At 38.2% G+C, this 13,723-nt stretch overlaps 1 protein-coding gene across 1 annotated transcript in view; it reads right to left on the bottom strand.

Moving 5' to 3' along the window:
- RHOBTB3 (Rho-related BTB domain containing 3) overlaps positions 1–13,723 on the bottom strand; it is an 86,139-nt gene that overhangs the window by 48,096 nt on the left and 24,320 nt on the right. The window contains exons 5-6 of the mRNA XM_006867884.1: positions 12,130–12,241; positions 8,567–8,932 (exon numbers count right to left, since the gene is read on the bottom strand). Coding sequence (XP_006867946.1) covers positions 8,567–8,932; positions 12,130–12,241 — 478 coding nt within the window. The remainder of the gene's footprint in view (positions 1–8,566; positions 8,933–12,129; positions 12,242–13,723) is intronic.

Below are 13,723 nucleotides of genomic sequence, written 5' to 3'. Positions count from 1 at the left end.
TTCTGCGTTGCTGTTGGTGGAGCTCTTTACTACACGTCCACCCAATCCGCCATCTTGTTTGTTCTCCGTTGCAATCATTTTTTAACGATCTTCAGCAAAATTTTACTTGCATGTGATAGTAATGATATTGCTTGATAATTTTTGCATTCTGTTGTGCCACCTTTCTTTGGCATGGGCACAAATATGGATCTCTTCTGACTGGTTGGCCAGGTAGCCATCTTCCAAATTTCTGGGCATAGGCAATTGAGTGTCTCCAGCATGGCAACAGTTTGTTGAAAGATTTCAATTTGTATTCCAGCAATTTCTAGGGTTTTGTTTTTATGTCAGTGCCTTCAGTGCAGCTTGGACTTCATTACCATCACCCTTCATTACCATCATTTCTTGATAAAAAAAAACCTACCTCCTGAGATGGCTGAATATTGATTAGTTCATTTTGATATAGTGACTCTGTATTCTTTCCATCTTCTTTTAATGCTTCCTGCATTGCTCAATATTTTGCCCACAGAATCATTCAGTATTTCGACTGTAGGCTTGACTTTTCTCCCTCAGTTCTTTCAGCTTGAGAAATGCCAAGTGTGTTTTTCCCTTTTGGTATTTAACTCCAGGTTTTTGTACAATTCATGATTTTATTGTTGTTAAGTGCCACTGAGTTGGTTCCAACTCATAGCAAGCCTGTATAGTTTCTGAGGAGCAGCTGGTGTGTTTGAACTGCTGACGTGATTATAGTACTTTGTTTTTTCAAATCACCCTTTGAAATGTTCTGTTCAGCTCTTTTACTTTATAATTTCTTCCTTCACTTTAGCTGCTCTACATTCAGAAGTAAATTTCAGAGTCTCTTCTGACATATGTTCTGGTCTTTTCTTCCTTTCCTGTCTTTTTCATAACCTTTTGTCCATGTATGATGTCTTTGATGTCACCTCACTACTCATCTGGTTTTCAGTCCTTGGTGTTCAATGCGTCCAATCTTTTCTTGAGATGGGCTCTAAATTCAGGTGGGATATACTCAGTATTGCATTGTTGTTGTTAAGTGCCGTCGAGTCGGTTCCGATCCACAGTGACCCTGTATAAGGTTTCCGAGGAATGGCTGGTGAGCTTGAACCGCCAACCTTGCAGTTCAGATGGCTTTGCAGTCTGGCGCATTAACCCACAGCGCCACACCTGGACTCCAGACTTGTCTTAATTTTCTATAGCTTCAACTTGAATTTGCCTATGAACAATTTATGGTCTGTTCTACAGTCGGCTTCTGGTCTGGTTCTGACTGATAATAATGGAGTTTCTTCATAGCCTCTTTTTTTTTTTTAAGTTTTTAATGTGAATTGAGTGATTAGTTTACATGGGGGACAATTAGTTTTACACTCATCATTTCATTGCAATGATTACAATCTCCTCTGTGCAACATTATTCAATAGTATTTGCTTCTATTCTCTTTGGGTTTTTTTTGGGGGGGATGTACACAAAAACACTCAGGAATATTTAATCATTTAAACAACCGAAGGACACATTCTGCAAGCCCTCCCCCTGGCCACCAGCACCTGACTGCCAGCACACAGACTTTCTATTTCTATGAGTCTAGAGTCCTCAGCAGCTCCCTCTCTCCATGCTCTCATCTCTGCCTCCATCTCTGATGTTACTGCTTCTCTGGCTAGGGTCCCACATTCTACTCATGCTCCTCTCCCTCAATGGTCCTAGGGTTCTCTGTTCCTGGACTAACTGAAAGATTAACTACTCCCCTCTTTTTGTTACAAAACTTCTACCTTTACAGTTGTGACAGTCACAATTAGTCATGATAACAATTACTCATTATTGAATCATAAGAATCTTATCCCCATCTCCTTTCACCAGATCCATCTAGACAAGATGAAAACTATTCAGAGGGGATTCTACCTTCCCTCACACATACTGAAACTAAACTCCCTCTTGAAAACTTGTAAGTCAGTCACTTCATGCCTTTATACTCCCTCCCATTTGAGGTAGCCAATGTATACATTGCCTGTCCCTGTCAACCCTGTATACAGAGGGGATAGGATTGATTTGGGATGTGAAGATTCCTTCCCTCAGTTGATGTTTTGAGCTACTACATCCTAAGCACAAGTCAAGTTCATCAAATTGTAGCAATTTACACTTGTTTCTTTTATCTTCCTCTAGTCGAGTTCTGATCATCAAGCCATCGAAGTCTTGTGCATCTCCCCTCATTTCACATCAGCTGGGCACTTTGCTCTCAGCTCCAGCCCTCTGTGGCTGTGTCCTTGTCCACAGGCTGAGGATTCCACAGGTCTCACCACACTTTGAATCAACTAACCCCTCTTCCTCTCTCTCATCTCCAGGTTGAGAGGAGCCTGTGGAACATGGTAGAACTCAGTCCATATCTTCATTGCAGCCTTTCCCTGTCTTCTACTCACCAGGAGACCAACATGGTCACCAGCAAGCTTACATACCTGCTCATGTGTTCCCTTTTGAGTTTCAGTCTTGAAGGGAGATTTGTCCTAAAGGGACTTGACTGCTTTCCTTGATGCTCCCCAGTGAACAACTTGCTTGTTCTTTGTAGTAGCCAATCAGACTGCCATTTTTGCTTTGGATTTTTCTTGCTGGTCTTTCTTTCAAGAAGTATCTTCTCACACAAATAGAATGTGGGACCTTATCCAGAGAAGCAGCAGCGCCAGAGATGGAGGCAGAGATGGGTGCATGGAGAGGGGAAGCGGCTGAGGACTCTAGATTCTTCAACTAAGAAGAGAAGGACTAAGAACTGGTGGCCAGAAGGCAGACTTGCAGAATGTGCCCTTTGGAGATATAATTTATTATATATGCCTGAGTGGGGTTTTTTGTTTGTGTGTTTTTTAAAAAAAGCTAAAGTGGATAAAGAGAAATACTTTTAACTGATGGTATATGGAGGGGATTATAATCAATGTAATGAAACAAGTTATATGAATTGTTGAATGCGAAACTGATGATGTGCCCTGTAAACTTTCACTCAATCCACAATAAAAACCTTAAATTAAAAAACAAAACACACAAAAAAATGAAGTATCTTCTATTCCTCTAGGTATTCCAGGCTGGTCTGCTTGTCCATTTAAGCAGGAATGTCCCACCTCAGAGGGTTCTGGATGGGGCTCAGGATTCCACCTAAGGTTCTATAGACTACAAAGTCTCCACAGGAAGTCTATTTCACTGGACAAATTCTGAAGTCTATTTCACTGGACAAATTCTGAACTCCTTTTAGGTATTCTAATCAGTTATAAGCTGAAGATGGGCTTACAAGCTTTCTTGAATCATGTTTCCCAATATTCCTTTCTGTCCCACTGAAGTGTCTATTTTACAGTAGTATGCAAAGGAAACCAATATTCATAAGACATTCAAGTATCTTCACATTACTTACCCTCTTTTACCCTGTCTGCCTATGCCTTGATCCCTGTATCTCAGAGCCCTCTTGTTCCAAGGTTGAGCATACATCACTATTTACCTCTATTCCATTTAGCCCATGCAAACCTGCCTCCTGTTCCCCTATCTACCATGTACTTCCATCGCCCTCTCCCTTCTTATGTACTGCCCTCCCCAACACCCGAACTTCATCACAGTCTCTTTATACAACTGTATGTAAATCCCCAGGAAGTCCCTGGGTGGCACAAACAGTTTGCAATGGACTACTAACCTAAAGGTTGACAGTTCAAGCCTATCAATTTAACTGTGGAAGAAAGGCCTTACGGTATGTTTCCATAAAAATTACAGAAATGAAAACCTGATGAAGCAGTTCTACTGTGTAACACTTTAAGTAGTCATGAGTCAGAAGCAACTCAACCAGTGAGAGAAAAAAATCCCAAGGGTCATTGATCTGTGGTTGAGTTAATTCTGACTCACGACCATTCAATGTATATGACTTGTCCAATGTAAAACAGATCACCTGCTCTGTAAACCTACATTCAATTCACAATAAAATATTTAAGGTCCACTGGGGCAGAAAAAAACTTCAAAGATAATTATTGAGGCTCCTACAAATATTTAAATTCCTAAGCATTTGGGACCATGTGACTCAATTATTTGCAAGCCTAACATCTGCATCAGGCATTTTAAGAACGTTATATTTGTAAACCATTTACAGTACTCTGTGCTGGCCTTGCTTTTTAGATGTCTTCTTCTCCTTTAGGTTTTCAGTAATTACTTACATATTATGGAGTGTTAGTACTTATCCAGCAGAATAGTAATATATTCCAAACAGGCATACCGCTACCATACCTATTTCCTTGAAAACTGGAATGGAAAAATAAACTAGAGCCTTATATATGGGAAAGTGTCAGCCAGACTAGTAAAGTCTCTTCCTAAATGTAGCACCAAATGTCCTTTGAAGTGTAATGTATATATATACACTTTCAAATTTCTCAAGATGGAAAACTAAGTTTTTTTTTAATGATTAATACATTCATTGGTTAAAAGGCAGGAGACTTAATATGGTGTTTCAGCTAATGCTTTCTCAGAGTAAATGTTCCTGCACAAATCATAGAGTTTTATGTCTATAGTACCAGTCTAACTTGCTGAGTGCAAACAAAAGACTCCTGTCTTCAACAGCCCCCTAGCATAACCCGTGGGTAGGTCAGTCCCTCTGTAAAGAAACTGTTGCATAACCATGTCTTAAAAGTTGTGCTCTGTTTAATTTTTTTTTTAATGTTCAGCAAAAAGAATAGCTCTGGCACCTTTATTTGATGTGTCTCTTAAAAATGTAGGTTCAACATTTAAATTTCATTTGCTAAAAACTGGATTTAAAAAGAATTCCTGGTGTGGTGCAGTGTGATCATCACTAACTGCGAACCACAAGGTTGGCATTTCAAACCCACCACCTGCTCCTCAGAAATCCTATATAGGGTCACTTTGAGTCAGAACCAACTCAACAGCACTTTAACAACATTAAAAAAAAATCAACAACAACAACAACAACAACAAAAAACACAGCAATTCAGTCACAGAAAAACACACTAGAAGATAAAACAATTAATGCTTAGACATGTTCTTCTGATAGTGGGAATCTTGACTATTCTTTTTTCTCTCCAATTTTTCCAAAAATATTTTTCCTAAATAAACACAGTTTCAATGCCTTTCAAAGTATGTTGTTGTTATGTGCCGCGGAGTCAGTTCCGACTCATAGCGACCCTGTACAGGGTTTCCGAGGCTGTAAATCTTTACGAGAGCAGAAAGCCTCATCTTTCTCCTGAGGAACAGCTGCTAGTTTCGAACTGATGACCCTGAGGTTAGCAGCCCAATTTGTAACCACTATGCTACCAGCGCTCCTTTCTTAAAGCATAACATAACATACATAAATGTTGTTGAGTCAAGGGTTATAATCTGTAAGTAATTAAAGAATAATCAACAGGTGCCCTGCAGAACCAGTTGTTTTCCCTTCTCCTCAACTGGTATCAGGGTCTCCCTGAAGCTGCGGTCAATTACCTCAGCTCCTGCTCATACCTGACACCATCTCCTACCTGAGCCATGATATACAGAGTAGATTTAAAAGGGCTCAGTGTCAGATTAAGAGACCTGTGGTCTGACCTGGTTCATTAAGCTCTTCACGCCATCATGCTGCTCTGCCTCCAATCCCTCCCTGTTCCTAGGCTCACTTAGCTTCTATCCAACCAGTAAACATTTACTTTCCCCATGTTCTGAACAATTCATCAGTCAGCCTAGCTGCTGACCCCAATTTGACCTTCTGCCCTAAAACTGAATTCTTCTCTTAGGCCTCAAGGCTGAATTCCAAGAGCAAATATTCTAGCTGCCTCTTGTCCTCCAGAGGAAAGCATCCCCTGGCAGGCAATTAGAAACACAGCCCCACCCCAGGCCTGTTCAATTCACTTGTGCATATTATCAAGATCCTCAGGTGATTTGTGAGGCGTTCTGGTATGGTGCTGTGGGTTAATGTACTGGACTGCAAAGTCAGCTTGAACCACAAGGTCAGAGGTTCAAGCTCACCAGCTGCTCCTCAGAAACCCTAAACAGGGTCTTTATGGGTAGGAACTGACTCAATGGCATTTAACAACAGCAGATGATTTGTACTTACTTTAAGACTGAGAAGCATGATGAGGGGCAAATCACAATTCTAACCTCCAATGTATGAATATGGACTCCTAACCAAACTCCTGTCTTGCCTGCTTTATACCAGGGATTAGAGATGAGCTTTCTATAGCCAAATACAATGATGTTAAAAATGCTAAGGATGGTAGAATAACTCCCCCAAACCATACCTGCCTCATCTCCTGCCAGTCATCACTTCCTACTTTATGCTCCAGCCACAGGTAACAGCAGTTAACAAGAACTGCATTATTATTTACTCAACTTTCCCCAGTACACCCAACTCCTCACTTACTGATATGGTTAGGTTCCAAAGACTCAGTCCTTATGCAAAAATCAGTATTATTCAAAGACGGAGGAGGACCACATTAGATCACAAAATGGACCATAACTACATTGTTACATACTTCTCAAATTTCATCATGACATAACTGCCAAACCACAGAGAATCATGGCCCAGTCAGGCTGACCCATCACTTCTACATTACTCTCGCCTCACACCTCAGCATTCCTTTCTGCCAGATAGCTGTTGTTAATGCACAAAGTAATCAGCCAGTAGATTGTTTGTGAATTATTGTCACAATATGAAATGTTGGGTAATGAGATTGTTGATATGAGGTATAGGTGTATATTTATCTCTTTCAAATATTGTTAGAGTGAATACATAAGAAGCATAATGGGTAACTGACTTGTACAGGGTACAAGGGAATTGGAGGTCTAGGGTATGAGGACTTTTCTTTTTATTAGTTTTCTTTTTTCTGTTTATTTCATTTCAATTTACAGACATTAATATTTCAATTTAAATAAAATCATTCCTTAGAAGAAAATGAAGCAGGCTCGGTCACTGGAAATGCCTGTGATATTTTACTGCTACAGAATTCAGCAGGTTATAACTTACCTCAGTGTGTCCATGTGTTTTTAAAAGTATTCAGTGGATATTATGGGGAAACTTGCTGAATAATTCATACAATTTCAAAATAAAATTATTGAAAACAAAAGCTTAACACTTTTTTTGATTCCTTAAACACATTATTTTTTAACATTTAAACATTTTGGTTTGTCAAAATTAGTCTTAAACTCTGAACTGTGAGATTCATAGTTTAAACATAAAAATCTATAGCACTAATAAAGTCCTTAACTCATCTGCCATAGTCATATGGTGATCCACAGCCACTTGAGCTTACTCATTAATTCAATTGAGACTTACAAAGAAGCCGCCTTGATGAAGGCATTGTGCTGTATGTGCACGGTACAAGTGGTTATTTATGTCTTTTCCAAGCCAGTATTTATTGAAGGGAGTTAAGAGCTACCATTATGTTATATTCCAACATATTTTTAAATCCATATAAGTATGCATGCAATTATACTTTTCAAAACAATAATTTTATTTTCACTTATAAAATTATATAACCACAAACTAAGTGAAATCTAATTTTTAATATCAATCATTTCAACCAAAGGCTATACCAAAATGTTCTTACTAATATGAAATTTGCTTTCTTAAATCTGCATGCTTTGAAAGCTTCTCATATGTTCCCAATTTAAACTTTGAAGTCTGAAAACAGTTTAAAAACATTTCCTCAGAAACATTCCAGAGTGGGAATGGTCTTAACTTAATAGTCCCTGAGTATATGAGTCCAAGTGAAAAATGAAAGAAGTCCTTGGAAAATTTATATTTAGATGCTTACTTTTAATATCATTTTCATTCATTCTTTGCCATGCTTTATGAGACACTTACATTTTCTAAAAAGACTCAGACAATACTCCTATTCTTTGGATTAGCATTGCTACTGAGTTGTTAAAAGAACAAAAATAATTGATAAATTGAATTAAAAAAAACAAGGCACAGAAAGAAAGGGGTAGGGGAAGAGAATCACAATCAAAGTTAATCAGATCTCAGATTGACTAAATTTAGACACTGGTGTGGCACTGCAGAATAATGCATTGGACCGCAAGGTTGGTTTGAACCGAAAGATCAGAGGTTTAAATTCACCAGTCACTCCTCGAAAACCCTCTATCTATGAGTTGGAACCAACTCAATGGCACTTAACAACAATCTAAGTGCAAAGAGCTTGTTAAATTTCTTTCCTAGATTTGCTTCAAAATCCAAGAATGAAACAGAAGAGTAAATAGCTAGATTTTAAGATGCAGAAACTTGAATATACTTTTGGAAAATTTTTATTTCTTTAAAGTCAAACTAGACAATAGGTCCTTGTGTTTTCATATTTTGGCTACTTTAAAAAAATAAATAAACAAACTACTAATGTTCCAGATCAGCAGGAAACTAGACTGATTATTGTTTTTACAACTAGAATATAACAATAAGGCAAATAAGCTTGCTAAGAAGACAGAAAGCTTGGACCAATTTTTATATATAAAGCAAATATCTCATGTAATTTTCATTTTGGATAGTGGAAAGGAGACATATTGTAAAACTAATACTCTTGAGGATCACAGGCATACTTCATTTATAAAGCATAAGAGAGTGTTAAATAACCATGACCCTTTGAAGAAATACCTGAATAAATGAAGCGCAGAATGTCTGATAAACAAGAGCAGAAGAGCACGTCCTTAACAATGACTCGTAAAGGCGGGTTGCCTGGAGACTCCTGGCCAGCACCTGGAAATGCAGGGTCTCTGTTGATAGCAAAGAGGTCCTGGGCAGTCCTGATGATACTGGCATCCTGGATGTCGGTAGGACTCTTCACATTGAAAAGCAGCATGAAAACATGGCTGACAGCACAGAGAACGATCTTGTGGGCCTCTACAACGTCCCTTATATCTGGGTTGTAAAATACCACATCCACACACTGGCAGCAGAAGAGCAGGTTATTTAAATCAGAGTTATAATGTGATGCTTCAGCCTTTAAGATAGGCATTTTTTCTGTTTTAAAAACGAAAATAAAAATAACAAACTTCTCATTAGGTCTATAGATCTAATAATTTCAGGCTTTCATTAGGTTAAAAAAAAATAAGCAAAAAACAATAAGTTGTTTGTTAATAATATCATTAGGTAGAACCATATAAACTTGCCGATTTCTGACCTATAAAAACAACTTTGTACAACTTAGCCTAGTTACCAACATTTATAAACTAATTATTCAAGTACTATAGAATTTCACAAAACAGGCACACACTTGAATACCATGTTTATATTTGAAAAACCTATAAATGATGTAAAGGCAAAAAAATAACAGTTCTAATGACTTATGGGGGTGTTCAACCCACCAGCTGACCCAAGGGAGAAAGATGAGGCTGTCTGCCCTGGTGAAGATTTAGATTCTCAGAAACCCTAGCCAGGGCTGCTATGAGTCAAAATCAATTGGATGACACTGGGTTTTATTGGGGTGTTTTGGAAAATAAGAAGAGCCTTGGTGGCATAGTGGGTAAAGTGTTGAGCTGCTGACTGCAGAGTTAATGGTTTGAATCCACCTGTCTTGCTTTGAGATGTACAGCCTCTAAAACCCTATGAAGCAGTTCTACTGTCTCCTGTAGGATTGACATGAGTCAGAATCAACTTAAGGACAGTGGGTTTGGGGTTTTTTAAATAAATAAAAGGAGCCATGGTGGCAAAGTAGTTAAGCACTAAGCTACTAATTCAAAGGTCCTTGCTTTGAACCCACCAGGGTACTCAGAGAGAAAAAGATATGTCAATCAGCTTCCGTAAAAAATACAACCTTGGAATCCTTTGTTGTTGCTATGTTCCATAGACTCAGTTTCGACCATAGTGACCCTGTATCATGTTTCCGAGGAGCGGCTGGTGAGCATGAACAGCCAAACTTGCGGTTCAAACCTACTTGGCAGTTCAGCGTATTAACCCACAGCGTTACGCCAGGAATCCCTCTGAGGGCAGTTTTATTCTGCCCTACAGGGTCACTATGGAGTCCTGGTGTGGCGCTGTAGGTTAATGCGCCAGACTGCAAAGCCATTTGAACTGCAAGGTTGGCAGTTCAAGCTCACCAGCTGCTCCTTGGAAACCATATACAGGGTCACTATGAGTCGGATTCTACTCGAAGGCAACAACAGGGTCACTACGAGTCAGAAGCAACTCAATAGCAATGGGTTTGGGTTTTTTTGTTTTTAAAATTAAATATTCCCCAAATACTGAACTTAAGCAGTCATCAATTTTTACTTTCACCTGGTTAAAAAAATCCAAACCAATGACTGCATCAGCTCCTTGCAGTGCAACAACAGTCCTCCTCCTCTTGGATCTGGATGAGGAGATGGAGGGCTAAGCTGTTACAATTCTGCAACTTCTCAAAGTCAACACTCAGGGTTTTACCTTGACTGTTTGAAACCATTATTCCCATTTCATTTTAATTTGTATATTAGTAAATTTTTTTCTTCCTAGCAAAATAATATGGTCCCCCTGAACCAACTCATTTATCTAAGATTTTGCAGAATGTTAACCCAGTTCTGTTTATAGAATGGTATACAGAAAACCACCTTGTGAACATTGTGAAGGACACTTATGAAGGACCTAGATCGACTTTTAGTACTTAGTATCCTGGATGAAGACCCACAAGAGAAATTTCTTATAGAGATAAATGGCATTTCACTGCTTTGCTCTCTCTTAGAAATTGCTGTCTTCTCTTCTTAATTAAAAACAAACTAGCTCTCTACTAGTACACTACTTAACTGTGGCTATTCTTAACCCATATTCTAATCCACAAAGTATTTGAGACTCCACTCTTGGCTACACAACAGACCAAGTCTCCCTTTTCACTCTGAACTCTTCATGGTCTATTTATCTACATTTGTTTTTTAAACCTAGAGTTGACTGTCCATCCTAATTTATATTTGCCTGGTTTTTAAACTAGTGTTTATTCAGTCAATAAAAATGTATTAAGGAACTACTTTTTCAAATAATTCTTCTTCTTGTTAAGTGCCATCTAGTTGGTTCTGACTCATAGTGACCCTGTATAGGGTTTCTGAGGAGCAACTGGCTGGTTTGAACTGCTGACCTAGTGGTTAGCAGTCCAATAGTGCCACACCAGTACAATAGCAATAGTTAATTGATCCAGATGATTATTCCTGTCACAGAGTTGTACAAACAGTTCTAAGATGAAATATAATTTGTTTCTTAGGATAATAGCTGATGTCTTTTTATTTTTAACTTTATTTTTCCTTTAACTTTCTATTACAAAAAATTTCCAAACATTCAAAAACTTGAAAATATGATACAATGAATATATATATACTCTCCACTTAGACTGTGCAATTATTAACAACTTGCCACTTTTGTCTTATTGCTAGACAGGCAGACACATACACATTACTGCACCATTTAAAAGTAAATTGCAGTTATCAGATTACTTTAGCTTTCATAACAGAACACTTTAGCTTTAATAACTTCACATTAATCTCCTAAGACTGAGGACTTTCTCCTAGTTAATCATAATACCATTATCAGACATAACAAAATTAACAACCATTTCACAATATCATCTAATTTCCAATCACTACTAACATAATTGGAGTCTTGGGGTGGCACTGTAGGTTAATGCGCTGGACTGCAAAGTTGGTTTGAACCACAAGGTTAGCAGTTCAAACCTACCAAGTGCTCTTGGAAAACCCTATATGGGTCACGATGAGTCAGAACTGACTCAATGGCACTGAACAACAACAACTCAAATATTATTCATTGTCCCAAAAATACCTTTTACAAATGTTTTCATTGAAGTAGAATCCAATCAGGGCACATGACTGTACATATTACATCTGGTTGTTTATTATGTGTTAACCTTCAATTTAGAGCAGTCACTCCACATTATTTTTAAGAATCTAAGGCTCAAGTTTTCAAAGACAGTATTTCTCAAATTGTGGCCCAAGACCTGTTTTGTGAACCACCTGTTTCATCAGAATCCACTAGAAAGCTTATTTAAAAAGCAGACTTGTACTGCCTTCCCAAACTGAATGAGAATGTCAGGTAGTTCCTGAGTACAGTTAAATGTCAGAATAATCACTAAAGACTAATGATCTATCATAAATTGTAACTGAAAAATAAGTGTTAAAATAATTCATTAATAAGCAAATAAGCAAACAGCGATTGGATATCTGGGCCCTGGCTTATAAATGCACCTGGTTGTTCAAGCTGAGGTGGTCTAATTCCATGAAATGAGCTGCTCATTTTTCTTTTCTTCATTTTTTCACTTGTCTTCTGATTTAAGGCTTGAATCATAAAATACTCCAACTAAAACATGAAACAAATTTTAATTAAAGCACCCACAAAACCATATCTGGTATGATTATTTGTACACCCAAATCACAAGTATGAAACATTTTTAATATCAGTATTATCTACATTTATGGATTAACTAAAACTCCAAACCAAACCCAGACAAAATGAGTTGATTCCAACTCATAGTGACCTTATACCTTGTAGGGCAGAGTAGAACAGCTCCTTAGTGTTTCTGACACTGTAAATCTTCAGACGAGCAAACAGTCTCATCTTTCTCCCTTGAAGGGGCTTGTGGGTTTGAACTGTAGTAGTCCAACACTTAAACTCCACTATACAGACTTATGTACTAACAGATGTTTAAAAGTTTATGGTAATGTGTTAATGTTTTGTTAACTATTTTAACAAGTGTTTTAGTAAACATGTTAATGTTTAAGTGAAACATGTAAATCCTTTTTTTTTAAAGTTTTTTCAAACTTATCAAGTAGAACGATTTGTGCCTTGTTTAAGAATAACAAATGAGCCATTCAAGGATGCAATGTTGATTCTCTTGAATAATCAAGGAAGTCAAGCACTCTAACCATGCGGCTTTCCATAGTCCTCTCGGTGGGCAACCGTAGTATTTAATACTAGGAGCAGATTCAAGGTAGTAACAGCTCTGGCATATGTCTGTTGTTGATGACGTCAAGTCACTTCTGACTCACAAGGACCCTAGGTACAAACAAACCACTGCCTGATCCTGCACCACCCTTACAATTGTTGCTTTGTCTGAGTTCATTTGCTGTAGTGTCAACCCACTCTTCCCCAGGAAGAGATCGTCTTCTGGCACTGTATTAGACAATGTTCTGATGCTATTTAGAAGGTTTTCTGTTTCTTTCTAGTCTATCTTAGACTGAAAACTCTGCTAAAATCTCTCCACCATGGGTAAGCCTTCTCATATTGGAAACACCAGTGGCATATTGTCCAGCCATCACAGTAAAAACACAAGCCACTATAGTATGACAAACCAACAGACAAGTGCTGCACTCTATGTCTACAGAAGCTCTTATCAACTAGAGAACTTCACATGGGCCCTAACTTGCTTCTCCTGATCAAAATACTTTGAAGTCTGTCTTTTATTTTACAAATTTTAAAACTTTTACCCGCAACAACTTACATGCCACTAAGGCCTACGCTGTGAAGAGGGCTGGGGCAAAAGTATAATAGAGGTCTACTAGGTTCCCTAGAGGAACAGAGCCTGTGAAGCATGTAAATCTGTGTGTGTGTGTGTGTGTCTGTGTATATATATACACACACACATATACAGATTTTATATATATATATGGTTTGTTAAGTGACGTCGAGTCAGTTCTGATGAATAGAGACCCCTGTATAGGGTTTCCAAGGAGCGGCTACTGATCTTGAGCCGTCAACTTTGTGGTTCAAACCAACTTTGCAATCCAGCACATTAACCCACAGCACTATACCAGGACACTCTCTCAATCTCTGTCTCTGTCT

Source organism: Chrysochloris asiatica, unplaced genomic scaffold (genome assembly GCF_000296735.1).
Source record: "Chrysochloris asiatica unplaced genomic scaffold, ChrAsi1.0 scaffold00111, whole genome shotgun sequence".
Lineage (NCBI taxonomy): Eukaryota > Metazoa > Chordata > Mammalia > Afrosoricida > Chrysochloridae > Chrysochloris > Chrysochloris asiatica.
The sequence above is the reverse complement of the archived record's forward strand: the minus strand, read 5'-3'. Positions and strand labels throughout refer to the sequence as shown.